General features: G+C 40.0%; 1 protein-coding gene across 6 annotated transcripts in view; it reads left to right on the top strand.

The window, feature by feature from the left end:
- macrod2 (mono-ADP ribosylhydrolase 2) overlaps nt 1-21,235 on the top strand; it is a 618,133-nt gene that overhangs the window by 397,859 nt on the left and 199,039 nt on the right. For all 6 annotated transcript variants that reach the window (XM_046875066.1, XM_046875089.1, XM_046875058.1 and 3 more), the window contains exon 6: nt 4,337-4,458. In XM_046875066.1, coding sequence (XP_046731022.1) covers nt 4,337-4,458 — 122 coding nt within the window. The remainder of the gene's footprint in view (nt 1-4,336; nt 4,459-21,235) is intronic.

Here is a 21,235-nt window from a genome sequence, read left to right as displayed (position 1 = left end):
ACACATCCAATCATCTAAAACAGATTTCTCAATCGAAAGACATTCACTGATACGGTGACTTTTCCTACATGTTTTAATGGAATATTTACTATATGTAAGGAGTCTCCAGTTTCAGCATTTTGTAGCAGTCAGCAAGAGTCTTCAGGACACGTGTTTTATTTGGGGTATTACGTTTTTTTCTTATTACTTTAAAGAAAGTAAAAAAAAAAGACGTCTGGATAGGAGACGAAATTTGTATTTAGATGTACGTGATATTTGCTAATCAATTAAATATTGTAATCAATAGAACATTATATTGTAGCTAATCTTTGACTAGAGGTCATAACTCGTAATTTCCCAGCTCCAGCCAGAAAGAAAAAGAAAATGGCCTCCCAGCTTTTAATTCCAATACAAGTAGGTTTCTTTGATAAAGCGTGTTTTTGTTAGACACGTTTTTACTTCCAGTTTTTTGTTCAAGTACTGTAGCTCGAATGTGTGCAGCACGATCAACAATTTCGATCTCCAACTTCCCACTTCTGGAGATGCCGTTGCAGACAAAGAATCCATTTCCCAATAATTTCAAGTCGAGCCGACAACGGTAGCGTGTTTATTCCTCACCTATCAGATATAAACCTCAGAAGAATTCTCGGAAGCGTGAGTGCAGTGCGCATCGTAAGTAGCAGTGTTTTGTACAGCCGAATGCCACAATCGAACTCATCCAGCGCAGCTCAGGGTGGCTGTGATGTTTTATTTATAATATTTTGTCGTGGGATTTTTATCCTCCTTGAGTAAGCGTTCATGCCAGTGATAATGGCGCTGCTTTCGCTTTTTATGAATTCACCCGCGGCCCTGTCCGGTGCCTGCACACACACACTAATTGGTGTGTTGCAGCTCCAGCGGGCCGATGCCTCATGCATTTTTCATAGAAAGCAACGGGCACATTATGGCCACATTGTGCGAGGCTGGTCCAGTCCGGCTGGTGTGGGAAGAGACAATATTTCACAGAGTTACAGCCTCATTAAGGTCCACGCCAGCATCTAGAACACACACACACACACACACACACACACACACACACGATTGAAAAAGTGCTTCTTTAAGCACGGCCGATGCTGTTTCATACCGGCGTAAATGATTCTTTTGGAAGCCACTGCTCTGTCTTATTTTCATTACCTGGTATAAATGTTGTAGTGTTTTGGACAGAGTGTGGGCTCAGGGTTTCCAGCATGCACACTTCAGCACTATGACGTCTTCTCTATTGACTTCCGAAGAACAGAAAGTGCGAAGTGGTTTTACATTTCTGTTTGCATGTATTTTTTTTTTTTTTTTTTTTTCAGATAAACTGTTCAGCCAAAAGTTCTCACCATAAGATTTGGATGTACTTTATGGACATCCCATTCCACATTTAACCTACAATTGGGTTGCTTTTATAATAAGCTTAACACTCTTTCGGAAATGATGTTCCGCTCGATTTTGTGGAGATTTGTGGAGATTTATTCAGATACAAGGGTGTTAATATAGTCAGGTAACTCAGTTGAGGTCATAGTTGAGGTGATAGAAGGCCAATCAAGATCTTCATATTTTTGTATAGCACATTTTAACAATAAACATTGTCTCAAATCAGCTTTACAGAAATAAAAGTTTAGAAAAGAATGTATAGGTTTGTTCAGTATAATTGTAAGTTTCTCCCTAATGAGTGCGTCAGTGGCAACAGGGGCAAAGAAAATCTCACTGAGATGGCATGAGGAAGAAACCTTAAGAAGAACCAGACCTCAACAAGAATTCATCCTTATCTGCAACCGAATATCCGCTCATTACAGTTTCATCATTGTTATGGTGCAGCGATTAAATGCAAAACGGTGGTCCAAATCTATCCTCAAAGTTCTTGTGTTTGGGGATTTTCCACTCCATATTTGGCTTTTTGTGCATGGGGCATTGCCATGTTTGAACATGGTTTGGACCTCATAGAGCAAGTGAAATCTCATGCCACTGTATACAAACCCATACTTTACAATTGTGTGCCTCCAATGTTGTATTAGCATTTTCAGGAGAAACCAAATATAGCGTACTGGAATGATGAACGTTGTTGTTTGTGGCGTCCCAATACTTTTGGAGTTGCTGGTAGCAATTATGCTAGTACTGTGTGTAGTATAAGTTCAAATAAATAACACTTGTGGGTTTTTTGGGGATAAAAGAAAGCTTTGTTTGACAGGTAAATTGACATATTATGTATTTGTACCTCCTAAAACACCCACACACACTTTCACACAGTCTCCGTCCCATAGATGTAAACGTCCTACAGCATCGGGTTTCTAAAGTGAGCTGCTTTCCCGCCTACATTTCCCTCATGTTTCCCAGTGGCACATTTCAATTATCTGTGTTTAACAGGATTTAATATTTGAATGCACAAATGCCTATTTGATGTGGAGAAGTCAAATTAATGAGTCACGACATTATCAGTCTCTAATAGGCCTTAAAGTGAGATTTATGGCACTTTCGGCTTCAGACGAATCACGCGATCGGACGTGTCACGCTCTTCTATATGAACGCCATTAATATTTCTCCAGAGAAAAAAAACAATTCCACTCAAGCAATTATTTCTACATTTTGTCCTGTCTTGTTTACGAAGATAGAAAGAGGAGAATTTTAATTTTTTTATTTTTTTTTCCTCCAGATTATTTCTGACAGGGTTCTTTTGGCTCGCGAATTGATATGTAATGCGGTAGAAGCACATCAAATATTAGCCGTGGTTTTATTCATAAGAACAGAGATTATGCAATGAGAAAAGCTCAGCCTTTTGCCCTCCCTCTCTCACTCTCTGTTTATTTTTCCCTCTCTAATACTGCTCTCTCCATTTACAAAAGCACTAGAGAAGAAACACACTTCCTGCTCCACAACTATCCCATATACGAGGCTCGGGACAAGCAGTCCTGTGTGAGGAAGTTTACTTTGTGAAAAAAAAAAAAATGTATATTTTTATTAATCGTACCTCCCCACCCCCAATCCCTCTGGCAAGGCCACTGTTATTCACCAGTTTCTCGTTTTTTCCAGAGGTCTCTGCCAGCTGAAGTCAAATTAGCATGGTTTACAAGCGCTAAACATGAACGCCTCTGGCATGCTGGCATGGTTACCTCACTTTTCCGCCCACCTTAAGCCACCTTGAGCAGCGAGTCGAAAAAAGACCTGCTTTATTTCTCCGTTGGATCGATACTCAACTTCTCTGATTTTCCTGTCATCGTTCCTATGATTCTATTAAGCTCCCATCTTGTTTCTGCCGGTGCGAAGTTAGCACCGACTGACACGCCGTAACGTCACGATGCGATGAGAGGTACGAGGCCAGAATAGATACGAGTGCAGTCGGAATACAGACAGCGACAAAAAGAATTCTAATTGATTTTCTATCTGCACCAGAGTTTCATTAACACGCCAGATTTTCAGGACAGTCGGACTCGTTTAAATAGGCGCTATTGTCCCATTGTGAAGACAAACGACATTGCTGTTTGCAGAGCATGCTAATATTTCCACACAGTCCACTGCACAAGTTAATGCATTCCTATCAGAGTATAACAGGCTTCTGGATCTGCCTGATATTAAGATCATTGTGCCATGTAGCCCCAAATAATGAAGCTTTTTAAAAAAAAAAAAAAAAAAACAACAATTAATCTGGAAAAAAAAAATCATTAAAATCGTACAATTTAATTGTTTCGACTTTTTTTATTTTTTTATCTTGAAATGGTAGATTTTTTTTTATGAGTTAGAAAACACAACGTACAAGACGTATTCCACGAGCTTCTGTTTAACTATGCTAATGTCTTTATACACATTTAAACACATAAGTATCATTTTTGGGACATTCCGGATATTTCCTCAGGGTTGAATTTGTTCAGCTGGCAGGGTTGTAAGGACTAAAATGTACAGTATATTTACATAACCTGTAATAGAACGTAATTATTACGTAATGAATTATTAGCTGTTAAAATTCTACGCACTTCAATGCTAAAGTATTAGCATTAAAGACTTCTGGAGGATTTTATTAATAAGAGTTTAGTTCTTGTAGCCTGAGAAAGGCAGACATGCTTTTCAGGCTGCTTTCTAAGTAAATGTTGTACATTATTTATTTGAAATATGAAGATCGGTTGGTGTAAATTCCCTCGTTTTATCTGTACTGCACGTACTTATTATAATTGCTGTATCAGCACATCTTAAATGGCCACGGAACCTCGACCACGGAATCACACGGAGTTTATCTGTGATATCTCTGATATCTGACTTTGTAAGAATGAATTCTTATTCTGCTTAGCTTATTGCCAGAATTGGAACAGTTTACTGAACACAGACGTCTGCTTTTGTTTCGCAGATGTGATCCACACCGTTGGCCCCATTGCTAGAGGAAACGTAGGCCCGGTCCAAAGAGAGGATCTCGCATCCTGCTACAAGAGCTCCCTAAAGCTGGTGAAGGACTACAGCTTGCGCTCTGTGGTGAGTGTTGTACAAATCCTTTTATCTTTATAAAATTGCCGATGTTTAAGACTCAGCTGGGTGGATTTGGTGGCAATTAGGGGCATTTCTTAGTTACAGTGTGTTTTTATGATAATCAGCTTTAACATACCTTAAAAAGATATTGTAACAGGGGTGAGTTGGAGGGTTGGCAAGACTTTAACAATGCTGGACATTTTTTCTAATGAGTTATTTATCTAATCTTTTTTTTTTTTTTTTTTTTTTTGATAAGTCCATCAAGAAAGGATTGGATTTAGTGTGAAGTGAAAGAAATGAAGAAAACTAGAATAATCACTTGTAGTTTCAAAGGTTCTGTACATTTATGTTCGAAACTCTGTATATCTGGCTGATAAAATTACAAGCCGTGCTGTCACTGAAGGGATTTGAAGTGCTCTGCTGCTCAGTCCTTGGACAGAAAAACAAGGTCTTGAACCATCTTCGTTGTTGGCAGCCACTCTATGCCACTCTATGCCACTCTCTTTTGAGTTCTGCAGTCATTATTTTATAGCACTCTTTATATTTTTGATAGTTTTGTTTTAGAAGCCTTTTTAAAAATGAATACACTTTAAGGACCGGACAATGAAACAAGCTACGGCTCGTTTATCAGGGACCCTTGGGGGTGGCCACGTTTTTAGTGGTGAAACATTTGGCTTTTTAAAAGACTTCAGAACATGATTATAATGTTTTTCATAAATAGTATAAGTAATTGGTTAGAAAGTGCGTGCAGTTCGATGGAATGGTCTCAGACGTGATTTCTACCATATCTATTGGAAACCTTTAAGCAGAATTGCTTGAATGTTTTTAATTGTAATAGGTTATGGTTGGCTTGTTAACATCTTCATCTCTGTGAGTTTTTCTGACTGGAATTTTTGGCCGGATGATCATCAAATGTATGTTGTATTTTAGAGGTCGAACGATGTTGTGGATTTTACTGATACGATAGCTAGGTTGGATCGTTTTTGCCGATAACCGATTAATCAACCCCTCGTTGTTTTTTAAATGAATACTGGATGAAAAAAAAATAGCACTTCATGTATAATAGTGAATTTGTGCTAAAGGAAATACATGTGTATGTATTAACGAATAAATATTTAGGTAATTATTAAATTATACATAATAAATATAATATAGCGCTCTCCGTGCAGCGCACAGTCTCACGTCTAAAACAAACAGCAACATTTCAGTTAGTCGTCTCTAGAGGCCGCTCTTGAAATGATAGCGGACCAGATAAAATATATATGTATATTTTTTTGCTGATAGCCGATATTTCCAGCAATCAACAACTATCGACCTCTAATATTTTTTAATGTCGGTTCACTGGTGCCGTGGAACCGATTCATTTATGTTATGTTTACTTACTTACTTGGGAATGAGACCCCGCCCCGGTACACATATATGCTCACTTCCAGGACTTCCATCACTACAAAAATGTCATTGGTGAGTGAATACATACGCAAGGCAGTAATTTCTACAGTGCTATGTGCAATGAAGAGCACCGGCCATGTTTATAAGCAATAAACTCAGGTCATTTTTCAGCTCCATGGGCTTCCAGACGACCGAGTCCCAATGCCTTAATGAATCTGGCCGCAGACCAGAGTGTTTGGCCTGGGAAGAAGCGGCATCAGAAGCCATGCTGCTCCAGCTGCTGGCCCTGTCTCCACCATCTGCTCCACATAACTTATGAATCTGCTTTAATCCGTGGTGGCCACAGCCTGGGAGAGCGTTCCAAAATCCCAATACTGTTTCTCTAAGCCTAAGCCCCAGCGCAGATCATTGACTATTACCAGTAATTAGCAGTGTTGAGGCCACCACAGACAGACACACATTGCTAACACTTGGGGTTCAGTCTCATCATGAGGATGAGGTGAGCTGCTTTATCGTGGTCCACTCATGTCTCCTCGGCCCCCCAACCGGAGTTCATTTGCAAGCCCGAATTGCTGCTTTAGTAGCCGTGACTAAATCCTGATTAGATGTGTAGTTAACTCACTGTTGTCAGACAGACCACACAGGAATAACAGGCCGACCTGACATGTACTCTAACTTCCCAAATTCCTCCAAGCTCTCATGAAACGCAATTGGAGCGACTCAGGAAAGGGGCCACGTTTTTCAGGCTCCTGTTTTTCTTCCCCCCGTCCGGGGCCGTCTCCACTTCCCTGCTCTTCTGCAGCCGCGTTCCTACACATTTATTTCGGTTTCCACTTTCATTTATTTATTCAGCGCTTCACATATTGATGAGAAACAGGGCTTCGCTTCCACCGAGAAGGAAGGACGGCGTGTTTGGACAGCTGCTCCTGATTGAACGAGCCCCTGCGGACGGCTGGACGTTGTCCGATGAGCTCTGCACTGCACCTAAAAACCAGATCTATTTATTTTCAATACGCGAATACGTGCAGTGTGGCTAAATCCTCTGGTCGCTGTCTCGCTCGGTCTTGCTGATGAGCATCTTTTATTACCCCCACGGTGTTCTTTAGCCTAGGGGCAGCTCATGCTGACTAGCTGTGGTTGCTTAGAGGATAGCCGGATAGTGGATTAGCGCTAAGCTTATTGGAAAGTGCAGAAGGGAGGAGGCTTCTTACCAATGAGGCATGCTTAAAAGGGTTAAGGTTTAGTTTCAGAGATAACGCAGCGCCTTCCGTGGAGATTTCTGTGCATTACGATGGGATCGAATTCTAAACAAGGAGCGTTACCTAAAAAAAAACAACCTGAGAGCCGAAGAAAGACTGAGGAAGGGCTAGCTGCATAATTCCAGTGCTAGCGAGTCCAAAGCTTTCCCCCTCAGGCCATATGGGTTTGGAACACATGCTGTAATCCGTGTGCACAACAGGGATAAATTCCTCTTGATTATCTCAAGAGATAGGTACTTATTTTTGCAAATCTTGAGCATATTAGGTCTTGAAATGGAGATTTCAATGTGAATATGTCACTTTTTTTAATGTACACTGTTTGTCTCATGTCATGTGGTTGAAACTCATTGGATGATTTTTTTTTGTTTCCAATTTTCTCTTTAAGTGCTTTTCTTCATGGATATTTAGCTAAATGATTCCACAGGGATTTTTTTTTTTTCAAAATGTATTTAACTAATAAACTCCCCAAGGTTTTACTACTAATTGATTGCATCGAAACTCTACTTATTTCTGGGAATACGAACGATCTGGATGAGTAATGTTATGATATCGTATTCTACATGAGTTTAGCACATCACTTGTGAATGCTCGGCTTTAACTGCTGGTTCGGAAACCTGATGAAGGATGGGCTTCATCTAGAAAACTGATGAGCTCCCTGAGCCAAGAAACGAGGCGTTTAACCTCCCGACTGCAGTTCAACACTTTTTAGAGGGGCAGGTAGAGACCGCTAACGTCCTCTCTTTGTCTCTGTCCAGTGTGAACCTTTGTCCATTGTAATATATTAAAAATGGGAAAATATCCTAAGAAGGTTTATAAAGGGTGTGAATTACACAATGTTGACTTTTTCAGGTTTCTACTATTATTATTATCATAGAAATATCCATTCTTCTCCATGCGTAGATTTGCATAGTTGCTCCGGTTTATATTTTACCGCTCTTCAAAGATAATATCATGGTGTATCAGTTTATTCGTCGCAGTCCAACCCCAGATACTCGTCCCATTCTCTCTTACTCTTGCAGAAATCTCTCGAGACATGAACACACACTCGTTCCCATGTGCCTATTTTCTCTCCGGCCAAGTGGGCAGCATGTCATGGTTCCCCACAAGGCTCACTTGGTAATCAGCAGCGAGAAGCACGTTCCAGAACACCAGCTTTGGGAATAGTGGAGACCACAGCCAAGCACTAGTGGGTTTGCCATGTGTCCACCGAGCTGTAGAATGCTCTTCAAAATACTGTTGCCTCGAGGGCTCGCGGCTCGTTATGAGATTCGAATAAATTCCCGAACACAATAGCTTTTTGTTCGGGTGAGAAGTCAGTGCTAGATGTTTTGCACGTATAGGAATGTCGTCGAAGAAATGTCATCGGTGGATTTGGCTTAAAAAATGGCCTGGATTGAAAATAAATTGTGACAATTTGACCATCTGCGTTTGTAATGAAGCGGCTCGATCCTATTGTCAATATTTGTTGGCAGCAGAAAACGTTGAGCTCATTTCCGTTTATTGGATGGTGCCTGCATTACAGTCGAGTGAGAAACCGTGTCAGGGAAGTTCATACTTTCTGTATCTTGGCTGAAAGGAATGATTTGTGTTTGTAGATGATTACTAATTTAGAACCTAAGCAAAGGCAAATATCTGAGAGAATACAAGCTTTTGGAGTGGAGCGATGATTTCAAATTTGTGTTCACACTGAGGGTGTTGACTTCATGGGGCTTTGCCTCCCACAGTGGCCATTTGTAACGGAAGATCAAGCAGGAAAAATGCCCCCAAGTTATCGAGGGCTGATATGTGGGTACAAGTGGCCTGTCTTAGTTTTATTCACGCATGCATGCATTTGGAACGGGTCGGGTCAGTCCCGAGTGTCACTAATGGTGCAGTTTACGGACTTTGGGGGAGTTAGGGACCTTGCATGTCCTCAGAGATGACCTAAAGAGGAAATAGTAAAGTGGGATCAGTTTCCTGTCTATATAAATCAGCCTGTTCTTTTTTTTTTTCATAAACAAAACCTTAAAATAATCCATTATAAATGAGGACACAGCCATCTGGAAGCCTTCAACTTTTTCTAGTGATCCAACTCTCCCAAACTCAAAACATGTCCTCTCCTTCCAACTGTTAACAAAGAAAAATGTCTCTGTTTATCCAAAACATCATCAACTAACTTGTGTGACTTTATTTTATTGTGATTCAGTCCTGAAATGGATTATAACCAGGACAACATGGACCAAGAGAAAATTATTGCAAACTCCTTATTTTATTCTGTAAACTTTATGAACAATAATTTATGGACAAAAGTATTGAGACACCTGACTTTTCCAGCTATATGTGGATATAATATATAAATATATATACTTTATGTTCAATATATATTTTTTTTTTTTCCGGTTTTGGTCAGATTTCTTTTTCTACTCTTTCATTACTACATGACCAATTAAAAAAGGGGCGGGAACATTGTTTAAACGTCTAGACAGAAAGCATGGCATATTGTGAAGCGATTGAGACTTGTGTAAAATATGTGGAATGAGAAACATGTTTCTAATGCAGGTTAGTCCCATTATTTAAATCAGTCAGACAAGCTAGAGCTCACACTGAGCTGGATGAACATGAAGGACAATGGTGGATCTGCCGAATTTAGGCCAGTCTGTGATCTTTTTTGCTTTGTTGAAGTTACACACAAACTGTCAGTCTGCTACGAACAGATACTCCGGGAGTGATGATCTTCAGTAGCACACCATATGCTTCAATAAGCATATATATATATATATATATATATATATATATATATATATATATATATATATATATATGCTTATACAATATTACGATTTATTTCATCTTATGATGAGCGTAGCAACGTACTGTATATGCGGTACAACATGTTGTGAGACCTTGTGAGATGCTTTACTCTCACTAGCAGTCGACAGAGCTCATTTGTTTTGAGTTACAGTTCATTTTTCTTTTGTGTTTTTGGTGTTTTAAAGCAATATTTCAGCTTTTGTCTGCTTCCGTTTCATCAGCACGCCAGCATTGCTTCTGGTGTGCTTCTTACCACTCGTTTCGCCCGACTCGGCCCTATACTCACAAACCAGCTCTCGTCCGTGCGCCTGCTGTCACATACATTATATACTGTAAAATTTATAAGTTACAGTTTTGTAAAATGCTCTGTTTTGCTAAATTATGTATGTAAACACACCCAACAATGGTTATTTCAAATCCCAGCACTACAGTATGTAATTTCCCATAATCCTCACCTGCACATTCGAGGCTAATAAATTCGATATTTGTACGTTTCTCTGGATAAGATGCCATACATGTAAATACAATGTAAAAACAAGGGTCATTGGGACATGTGCAAAACTTTAGACGCCTTTCTTAGTTAAAACTTACACACCCTCACAGCTTGCAAGTGCATTTTTTTGCCACCTAGAAATCTTTCTTTTCCTGTTTAAAAAATGTACATCCACCCTCTTCCCTGCAGAATGTTTATTATCCTGAGCATGTTTTAAGATCTCGATACAGATTTTCAATGCTGTTCATGTCGAGGGACTGTGAGGGTCATACCGAAACCTTCAGCTTGCATTTTTTAATGTAGTAGCTGTTCCCACGGTAGAACCTTTTCAGCTTTAGTTTCTTGACCGACTGGGTCACATTAGCTTCCAGAGTTTGCTTGTGTTTACTGAAGTGCATTTTTCCAAATTGCTAATTCATTCCTTTGGCATATTGATTCGTCGTCACAGAGTTTTGATTTTAATAAAAAAAAATAAAAAATAAAAAGCTTGGGCTTATATTCTCGGGCTCCATACAACGGCTAAAGTTTTTTTCTAATTCCATTATCTTGGTGCAAATGCTGGTGAAAGGTTCACCCTAACTACTGAGTCAGCGAATCTTTCTTAATCCTTAGTGTCCTATAGGACATATTTCCTTGGTCTTGCTAACTTTGCCATGTGTTCCACAAGCCTTATTTACTGTCTTTTCCTGCCGTGTAGGCACCAGATGTAGCTTCATTTAAGTTCCTCGATCTGCAGCTTAGAAGAGCCCATGGTTGCACTGTTGGCACGAGGTTTAAAAAGTCCAAAATTGTATTTGCTGTAACGGCTAAATTCCTAATGACAGTTCTTTTGCTCATTTATTATACTTTTGGAGTTATTGTTAAAAAAATTGAATTCATCATGCTAAACATCATGCCAAAGTTTCAAAAAATTTGGACTGTGCCAAAAAGACTTCTCCCGGATTCGTATAATTTTCGAAAAGTATGTACCTCGTCGCGAAAGAGTGAGAGCAAGAACACACCCACCACCATGCTTCCACGCTTGCTTGAGAAGAAGGTCCCCAAAGCATTGTGATTTTGGATGTGAGGGAAGGAGAACCTTGTTCAGTACTTATTATACAGTATATGCTGTAGTTGTCCATGCTGATTTTTTTCTTGATGTTTATTTTCAGACTTGGGATCCAATATGTACGGCCGGATGTAATTGTTAGCCAGAGTTCCTTTATAAAGTTTATGTTTTAGCTTCTTCCACGAAACGCCTCCAGGAGCTCGACATTTTTCGGAGAGAAGCACAAAGTTATATGTCTCTATTATAAATATGATAAAGAGTATTTGAAGATATGAAGGACGCAGTATTACTCTGTAGGTACTCGAGTCGTGTTTTTTATTTATTTATTTATTTTATTTTATACTGTATGCACTGACATTTTATGGAAACATATATATATTTTGTTAGAGTTTTTATTCATTGGTTCTACAGTGTTTACTCAAATAAAAGAATTTGTCCATCGAACTTCTTCGGCTGCAGTCCGCTAGATAACGACTCTGACTTTTCGTGTCTCTGCAGCTTCAGCTCTTTGAAGAAAGAATTTTTCATTTTTTATATATTTTTTTTAGGGAATAACAGTTTACCAACTATTAAAAACACATTTTAGGAGAGAACTATGATCCTACAATTGCACAGGGGGTGCAAAAATTAGAGACCGCACCAATGACCAAATCCCATCAGTGCGTCTAAACCATGAGTGCTGGAACTTATTGTTCCAGGTCAGAACATGACTATGAGCTAGTAATGAAATTATGCAGGGACACAGATACTCACAGATACGAAAAAAAAGAGATAAACGTTTTCTTACACGAGCACTCTGACTTTTACTGTACTGCAAGCTGTCCAAACGACTCACATTCACATCCCGGCTGCTTTTTGGCTTTCATAAAAGAACTGGATCGTGTGATTTTTCTTAAAAGGCTGCAGAGTTTGACGTCTTATGCATCACTGGTGGCCCTGTTTTCTTTTATCACATCATAACTCAGAAATGATTGTTTTCTAACCTTGAAAGCCTTTAATGCTCGGCAGGGTTTAAACATCCGAACTGGAAAGTCGCTTTTATATTACACATGTAAAGAGAAAGTACCTCTTTAGTGGTGGTGGGGGGTGGGGGGACGTCACCCGCTGCAATATTGTGTAACGATGTTGTGCTCATTATTACCGCATTCCTGCTGTTTTATAGCTGGTATGGCTTGTGAAGAGGTTGAAGCCGAGAGGTAAATGGTGTAGTCTGGCCTTCAGGCTGAGGCAGATGAAGTAAACAGGGACTTATAATGCAATCTCATGATTTTTCCTATTTCAACCTGGAGTTTATTGTCAGGTAGAGGAGTCTCGCTCTGCCTGACTTTCAGAAGCAGGAGCAGTTTTTTAAGAAACTGTCAGAGAATCTGGCGAGATGTCCTACTAATTTTACTGTAACCATCACCTAAATGTCATGTTAATATACGTAAGTGTGGCATGTCGAGAAAACTCATCATCTCTCTCTCTCTCTCTCTCTCTGGCTGGATTCTGAATTCAGACTGTGTTTTGGTTAAAAAAAGTAAAAAATAATAATCTACTTTGCCACCTCATTATGGGATAGCATACTGTAATTATACTGTAACAAAACAGAGCAATTTACACTACCGTAATGTATAAACTATACAGTATATATATAGGTTTGTGGAAGCGGTCGCATGGACGAGCGCCAGTTCGCGACTGGTGGGCGGAGCATACGCTGTTATGTTTGTCTGCGACGGAATATTTAATATATTTCTTTTACAATTTTGTCGTAAGATCCAAAAATCGCAAGTCGAATCACTGTAAATTGGGGACAATCTGTATGTATTTACTGTTCACCATATCGCTCTCTTGCGGAATGTTAACGACTGTAGTAGACGATACATCAGTACCTGACTTTACTGAACCCCTTGTGGCAGACTGAGCAGAAATCTCCTCAAAATCTAGTGGAACATCTTCCCAGAAGAGTGGAGGTTACTAAAACAGCAAATTTACGCATTTGCTAGACACAGTTTATCCAAAGTGACATTATCTGAGCAGTTAAGAGTTAAGAGCCTTGCTCAAGGGCCCAGCTGTAGCAGCTTAGTGGTGCTGGGATTTGAACTCACAACCTTCTAATCAGAAGTCCAACGTCTCAACCACTGAGCACCCTCCTCCCCATAGTAGTCCAGCTGAGTACTGTATGTGGAATGGAATGCACATACGAGTCTTATGGTCAGGTGTCCAGAAACTGTTGCTCATATTGTGTATTTTGGATGCTGCTATTTTGAAGTAGACTGGTTTGAGAATTACTTGGTAAGTATACCATTTCCTTGGTATTATATTAATGATGTAGGCCAAAAAAACGGTTGCGTTGACCGTAGACAATAGTTTTCTGAAGTTGGATGTTCAAGAAGGGTTGCCAGGTTCCACATGGAGAACTTTGATTGGTTAAAAAACGGATGTAAATCTAAAGCAATAAGATCAGCAATAAGATTAGAAATAATCCCAGCAATGTTAGAGAGCAGGGGCGAGAGCACAGGGTATTTGGCAGATGCCCTTAACCAGCATGACTTGCAGTTACCTAATTTATGCAGCTGAGCAATTGAGGGTTAAGGGTCTTACTCAAGGGCCCAAAAGTGGCATCTTGGTGGTGCTGTGATTTGAGTTTATGACTTTCCAATCAGAAGTCCACTGAACTATCAGGTCCCCAGCCCTGATATAGTGCCCCTCGGGGGTTTAAGGTCCTTGCTCAAGGACCCCAAGGATGGCAGTTTGGCCATATTGGGGGGTTAAACCCCCCCAAACCTTCTAATCAATAAACCAATGAACCTTAACCAATGAGCTTCTGTTTTTGTATAAGATGTTACTCCTCGGCAACCTTCACCCACCCAGTGTGTTTCCGAGTGTCAGTTTAAAGCGTGATTAATTAATGCACATTTATGTGCTTAATAGAAAGCGCGAGTCTTTCTCCTGCAGCCCTTTGTGCCCGTTTCACTCATACATTATTGTCAGCGTGTGCAAGTAGCACCGAATTCAATTACAGAACGGATGAACGGCGTTCTCCGCGATTGCTTTTGTATGCGTAGTTTACGGAGCTGTGAAGTAAAATGTGCAAGAAAAAAAATATAAAAAAACCAACCGTAATGAGGTGGTCGCGGAGAGATGTACTTTCTCCAGTTTGGTAATTGCGAATTAGTGAACTGACGCATGGTTTTTTCTCGTGTTTGCCAAGTTCTTGTGTAAATACAGTAGATATACTCATTATTATCCGAACAAACGCTTGTGTGTGTGTGTGTGTGTGTGCTGTTTGGGTTTAAATAAAGACAATTATACTTATGTAGAAGATAGAAAAAGGTTTTTTTGCTGATCAGAATCATAAGTTTTTTCTAATTAAGGTTCTGACGTTACTAAGAAACAGATCTGAGAGTCTTATTTTTTTCTTCATAGGAATGTAAAAGTAGGTCAGGACGCATGTTTGCATTGGTTGACATTTAAATTTGACTATTTAATCCTCTGGAGTTTAGTTCGGTGTGGAAATATTGCGCTGTATGGCAAGAAAAGGCATTTCTCTGAAGCTCCTGGGGCGTAATCACGCCTGATTAGGGATGAAGAGAGACTGAATAACTTACGCGGGGTGTCTTGGAGACAATCCGGTGCTGATTACAATCCTCAGGATGCTGTCTGCCGTCCACAGCGCGAATACCCCGGCGTCTGAGTGCAACTTGTACACTTACAAACGGTAAACTTATGGTGGACAAGAGATAAAAAAAAAAGAAGTTCTGGGGAAATAGGAAATGAACCTCTGTCATCAAAGAACTTTACAGAATCCATTAATCTTTCACGTTGCTGCATCGGCTCCTGCAGATGCTGAGCTCTTAGGCAAAGGGTTCCCCTCTGAAGAACGGTGGATCGGGCGGAATTTCAATGGCGCATATTCCTTGGTGGATGCACCTGAGGCTTTTTCATAGCTCATGAGATGATAGCTGAAGAAGCTGTTGATTAAACCGATGCTAGTTCTGGTGGTCGAGAGTTCCGTCCTGTCTTAATTACGCATTAATACGAGGTGGTATTAAAAGTTTTGAGCCTTTTTTTGTAACGCGCCAACAGATGGCAGCACAAGGCTGCACGCACAGTCTCAGGGAGCACCGAATTTTATAAGCCAGTAAGACATCATCCTGTGTTAATTAGGAGCAGTGCAACTAGTGCCATTCTGACCTAGATTTTATCATGGACAGTTAGTAGATCTCACTTCTGCACCCATTCAACTCGCCAGATTTGCAAGGGGATTATTTTGAAGGTGTGTAAATGTAGATTAATAAAGTACTTTTGTAGCGATGTGACGCCAACAAGACACTTGTAATTTTCTTTCTTTTAAGGCATAAAACCCAGATAAAACCCCAACAACATTTTTGTGTGATGTTCTGAAATTTTCCAATATGTCCACGAAATCATCTTTCTGAATTGCTCTTATAATAACCTGCATTCTTCTCGGTGGATGTTCCACTAGATTTTGTGGAGATTTGGGAGTTTCATTCCGACACGGTGTACCGAAAGTCAGGTACTGATGTAGGTGAGGAAGAATGCGGAAGCCTAGGGTGCAGTCAGCGTTCACATTCATCCCAAATGTGTTCACTAGGGATGGAGCTCTATTGCAGGAGATCTTCTACTCTTAGCCATGGAAAGCAAATCTTCATGGAACTGGCTTCATGGGTCTCCTGGTGCAAGTGATGAGAAAACTTTGTGCTTCTGCATCTAAAGAGATTGTTTACAATTGTGTGCCTCTAACTTTGTGGCAACTGGCAACCCAATATTTTTGCGAGGCTTTACTTTTTTTATTTTATTATTGAGCGAAACATTATATGCGTTGGGGTTAAGGGCCCAAGAGTGGCAGCTTGCTGATATTGGGACTTAAACCCCAGACCTTTCGATCAGTAACCCATTAACTTTATTCCTTTTTTATTTATTTTTATTTATTTTTATTTTTTATAACATTGCTGCCGTATAAATGTTTGGAAATGTTAATCAAAAATATATATGTAATTTCTTTTCCTTTCTTTTAAAGAATTACAGTTTAGCTTTATTTTTTTGCATTTCAGAGCCTAAACAGTGATAATAAAAACATTGCACTTTTCAGAAACTTGATAAGAATCCACAGTAATCTTCTTCACACACCGGCTATTGGAAATGCTGCCAATATTTATGAGCTTGTGTGTGAGTATTGGGGGCAGGTGCATTAGAAATAGGGGTTAAACTCTGACTATGCAGGCCATATCACAGCCCCCAAGGGGGAAATGTTAATAAACGTTTATGTCTCCTAACAACGAAAACACTTCACCATAGAAACGATTATACAATATATTATTTATATGTAACCCAAAATGGCCTGAACACCTAAATGGGTTAACGATTGAAAACGAGCGAGCTTTTCCTTCCTTTTAGCCGTTATTTATTTACGCGACCAGTATCGATTTATTCATTGATTGTTTTGAATGTGGTAAATATTACGGAATTCCCATTAGTATTAAAAGTGTTAGCTAGCTAAATTCACTGAGTGGAGTTCTCAGGTCAGAATCACTTCCTTATTATTTCTATTGTATATTTAATGTGTTTTATTGAGTTTTTTCTATCTATCTATCTATCTATCTATCTATCTATCTATCTATCTATCTATCTATCTATCTATCTATCTAGCTAGCTAGCTAGCTATCTAGCTATCTAGCTATCTATCTATCCCACTGTCTGTCTGTCTGTCTGTCTGTCTGTCTGTCTGTCTGTCTGTCTGTCTGTCTGTCCATTTGTCTGTCTGTCTATCTATCTATCTATCTATCTATCTATCTATCTATCTATCTATCTATCTATCTGTCTGTCTGTCTGTCTGTCTGTCTGTCTGTCTGTCTGTCTGTCTGTCTGTCTGTCTGTCCCTGCATCTATCTATCTGTCTGTCTGTCTGTCCCTGCATCTATCTATCTATCTATCTATCTATCTATCTATCTATCTATCTATCTATCTATCTATCTATCTGTCTGTCTGTCTGTCTGTCTGTCTGTCTGTCTGTCTGTCTGTCTGTCTGTCTGTCTGTCTGCCTGCCTGCCTGCCTGCCCATCTATCTATCTATCTATCTATCTATCTATCTATCTATCTATCTATCTATCTATCTATCTATCTATCTATCTATCTATCTATCTATCTGCCTTCCTGTCTATTTATTTATTTATTTATTTATTTATTTATTTATTTATAAGTACAAGCATTTTTTGATCAAATACAACTTAGCATTGTTCCACATATTCAAACCCGAACCAAAATCATTTCAAAGTGATGTTTTGAAGGTCGAGCACAGAAACCTGCCTCTTGGCCTTTTTTTTCCCCCTGAAACGACAAATCTAACTCTTGTCTGTGTAAAGTACAAAAGGAGATCTAATGATGAGAAGGACAATCTAAAAATCTATGACGCGAGCCTGTTCCAGAACTCAATCTCCTCTCAGGTATTGTGACCGGCGTCGCTGTTGATTGCAGTCGGAGGAGGGGAGCAAAGAGCACGGATGAGCGCCTATACCACCCCCTCCCACCCCATCCGCAGTGATTCTTTACACAGATTGCTCTGCGGTGACGATGGAGAGATTGTCGTGTTGAGCTCTTGTTTACATCATTACAGGTAATTATGAGGCAGAAGCACTCCGGAGGGGAGTGGATGCCATCAGAGCTGGACAAAAAGTGCCCCTGCACTCAGAGACAGATATTTCACTATGGATGTCAGCTTTACCGCAGTGCCGTCGGTACTACCAACACGCCCTGAATAAACCAGGACACTCCTGACCACTTCCTGTCCTTATTTTACCTCATCTTCAGCTCTCTTCGTGTTCCACCGGCATTCGTTACAATTAGCTTTGTTCTGCTTAGAGGGATTTTCAATGTAATGCTCAGCAGATGGTGCGTTTAATTATTAGCGAGTCGCTAGTTACCAGACTTAGGAATGACTTCTCCTTAAAGTGTTTAATTGAAGCGTTGAACATGGCACCGTATCAAAAAGCTGCTCCACGACTCGGAGCACGCAAAACTAGCCGTTATACAACCAGCCAAAAGCAACGTGTGTAATAAATACACAACTCAACACACCACTATGCATCACACTACATCACAACACACTACTTGACAGCACCTGACTTTACAATGCACCTAACGTGACATCACAAAACACTAATTCATCTCAACATGCCGCCGGAAAATCAAGATACTCCATTTGGCATCAATTGTCAAAACACCATTTACGTTACCCCTGGCATCACAATACATCACCTGCTATTACACAACAATATACTTGGCATTACAACACACCAGCTGACTTACAATACACCACCTGACATCAATAAACTGAAATCAAATCACAACACATAACCTGAAATTAAATCACAACACATAACCTGACATCGAAATAGACCCTTGACATCACACTAAATTACACCTGACATAACACCACCTGACTTCACAATACATCTCAACACACCACAACACACCATCTGACACCAAAAAACACAACAGATCAAATCACAACACTTTACAATACACCACTTTATATCACAATACATTACATCTTAAATCACAACACACCACGGACCACAACACACCACCTGACCACAATACACCACCTGACATCACTCTATATTACACCTGACATCACACTATATTACACCTGACATCACGGCACACCACTTAGCATTACAACGCGTTACAGTACACCACTTGACATCACACTATGATACACCTGACAGCACAACACACAATATGACTTCTTAATGCACCACTTGACATCACATTTCACCACCTGATATCAACACTTGGTATTACAATACATTACAGCATATCACTTGACATCACACTATATTACAGATTACATCATAATACACCACCTGACATCAAACCACTTACACTAAAACACAACCCACCACCAAACATTACCTCACATCATAATACACCACCCGACATCAAACCACTTACACTACAACACAACCTACCACCAAACATTACCTCACATCACACCACACCACCTGACATCAAACCACTTACACTACAACACAACCCACCACCAAACGTTACCTCACATCATAATACACCACCTGACATCAAACCACTTACACTACAACACAACCCACCACCAAACATTACCTCACATCATAATACACCACCTGACATCAAAACAACTTACACTACAACACAACCCACCACCAAACATTACCTCACATCACTCCACAACCTGACAACAAACCACTTACACTACAACACAACCCACCACCAAACATTACCTCACATCATAATACACCACCTGACAACAAACCACTTACACTGCAACACAACCCACCGCCAAACATTACCTCACATCATAATACACCACCTGACATCAAACCACTCACACTACAACACAACCCACCATCAAACATTACCTCACATCATAATACACCACCTGACATCGAACCACTTACACTACAACACAACCCACCACCAAACGTTACCTCACATCATAATACACCACCTGACAACAAACCACTTACACTACAACACAACCCACCACCAAACAATACCTTACATCACACCACACCACCTGACATCAAACGACTTACACTACAACACAACCCACCACCAAACATTACCTCACATCATAATACACCACCTGACATCAAACCACTTACACTACAACACAACCCACCACCAAACATTACCTCACATCACACCACACCACCTGACATTAAACCACTTACACTACAACACATTCCACCACCAAACATCACCTCACATCACACCACACCACCTGACAACAAACCACTTACACTACAACACAACCCACCACCAAACATTACCTCACATCATGCCACACAACCTGACAACAAACCATTTACACTACAACACAACCACCACCAAACATTACCTCACATCATGCCACACAACCTGACAACAAACCATTTACACTACAACACAACCCACCACCAAACATTACCTCACATCATAATACACCACCTGACATCAAAACAACTTACACTACAACACAACCACCACCAAACATTACCTCACATCACTCCACACAACCTGACAACAAACCACTTACACTACAACACAACCCACCACCAAACATTACCTCACATCATAATACACCACCTGACAACAAACCACTTACACTGCAACACAACCCACCAAACATTACCTCACATCATAATACACCACCTGACATCGAACCACTCACACTACAACACAACCCACCACCAAAGCGTTACCTCACATCATAATACACCACCTGACAACAAACCACTTACACTACAACACAACCCACCACCAAACATTACCTCACATCACACCACACCACCTGACATCAAAACAACTTACACTACAACACAACCCACCACCAAACATTACCTCACATCATAATACACCACCTGACATCAAACCACTTACACTACAACACAACCCACCACCAAACATTACCTCACATCACACCATGCCAACTGACATCTTTCTTTCTTTCTTTCTTTCTTTCTTTCTTTCTTTCTTTCTTTCTTTCTTTCTTTCTTTCTTTCTTTCTTTCTTTCTTTTTTTCTTTTTTTTTTTATATATACATTTATAATTAAGGGGGCTTTGATGTAAATTATAAAAAGCAGAAATGTAAGAGCAGTGGCTTTCTGTGCAGCGTTCAACACCTCTGGCATGTTTCCGCTACATATCTGTGTATCTTCCTCACTTCAAACAGGTGTCCTGAGTATATTTGTGTATTTTCATCTCCAGACGTGTATATGCATACACACACACACACACACACACACACACACACACACACACACACACACACACACACTTTAC

Source organism: Silurus meridionalis, chromosome 2, assembly GCF_014805685.1.
Source record: "Silurus meridionalis isolate SWU-2019-XX chromosome 2, ASM1480568v1, whole genome shotgun sequence".
Taxonomy (NCBI): domain Eukaryota; kingdom Metazoa; phylum Chordata; class Actinopteri; order Siluriformes; family Siluridae; genus Silurus; species Silurus meridionalis.
Note: the sequence above shows the minus strand (reverse complement) of the source record. Positions and strands in the feature narration are given on the sequence as shown.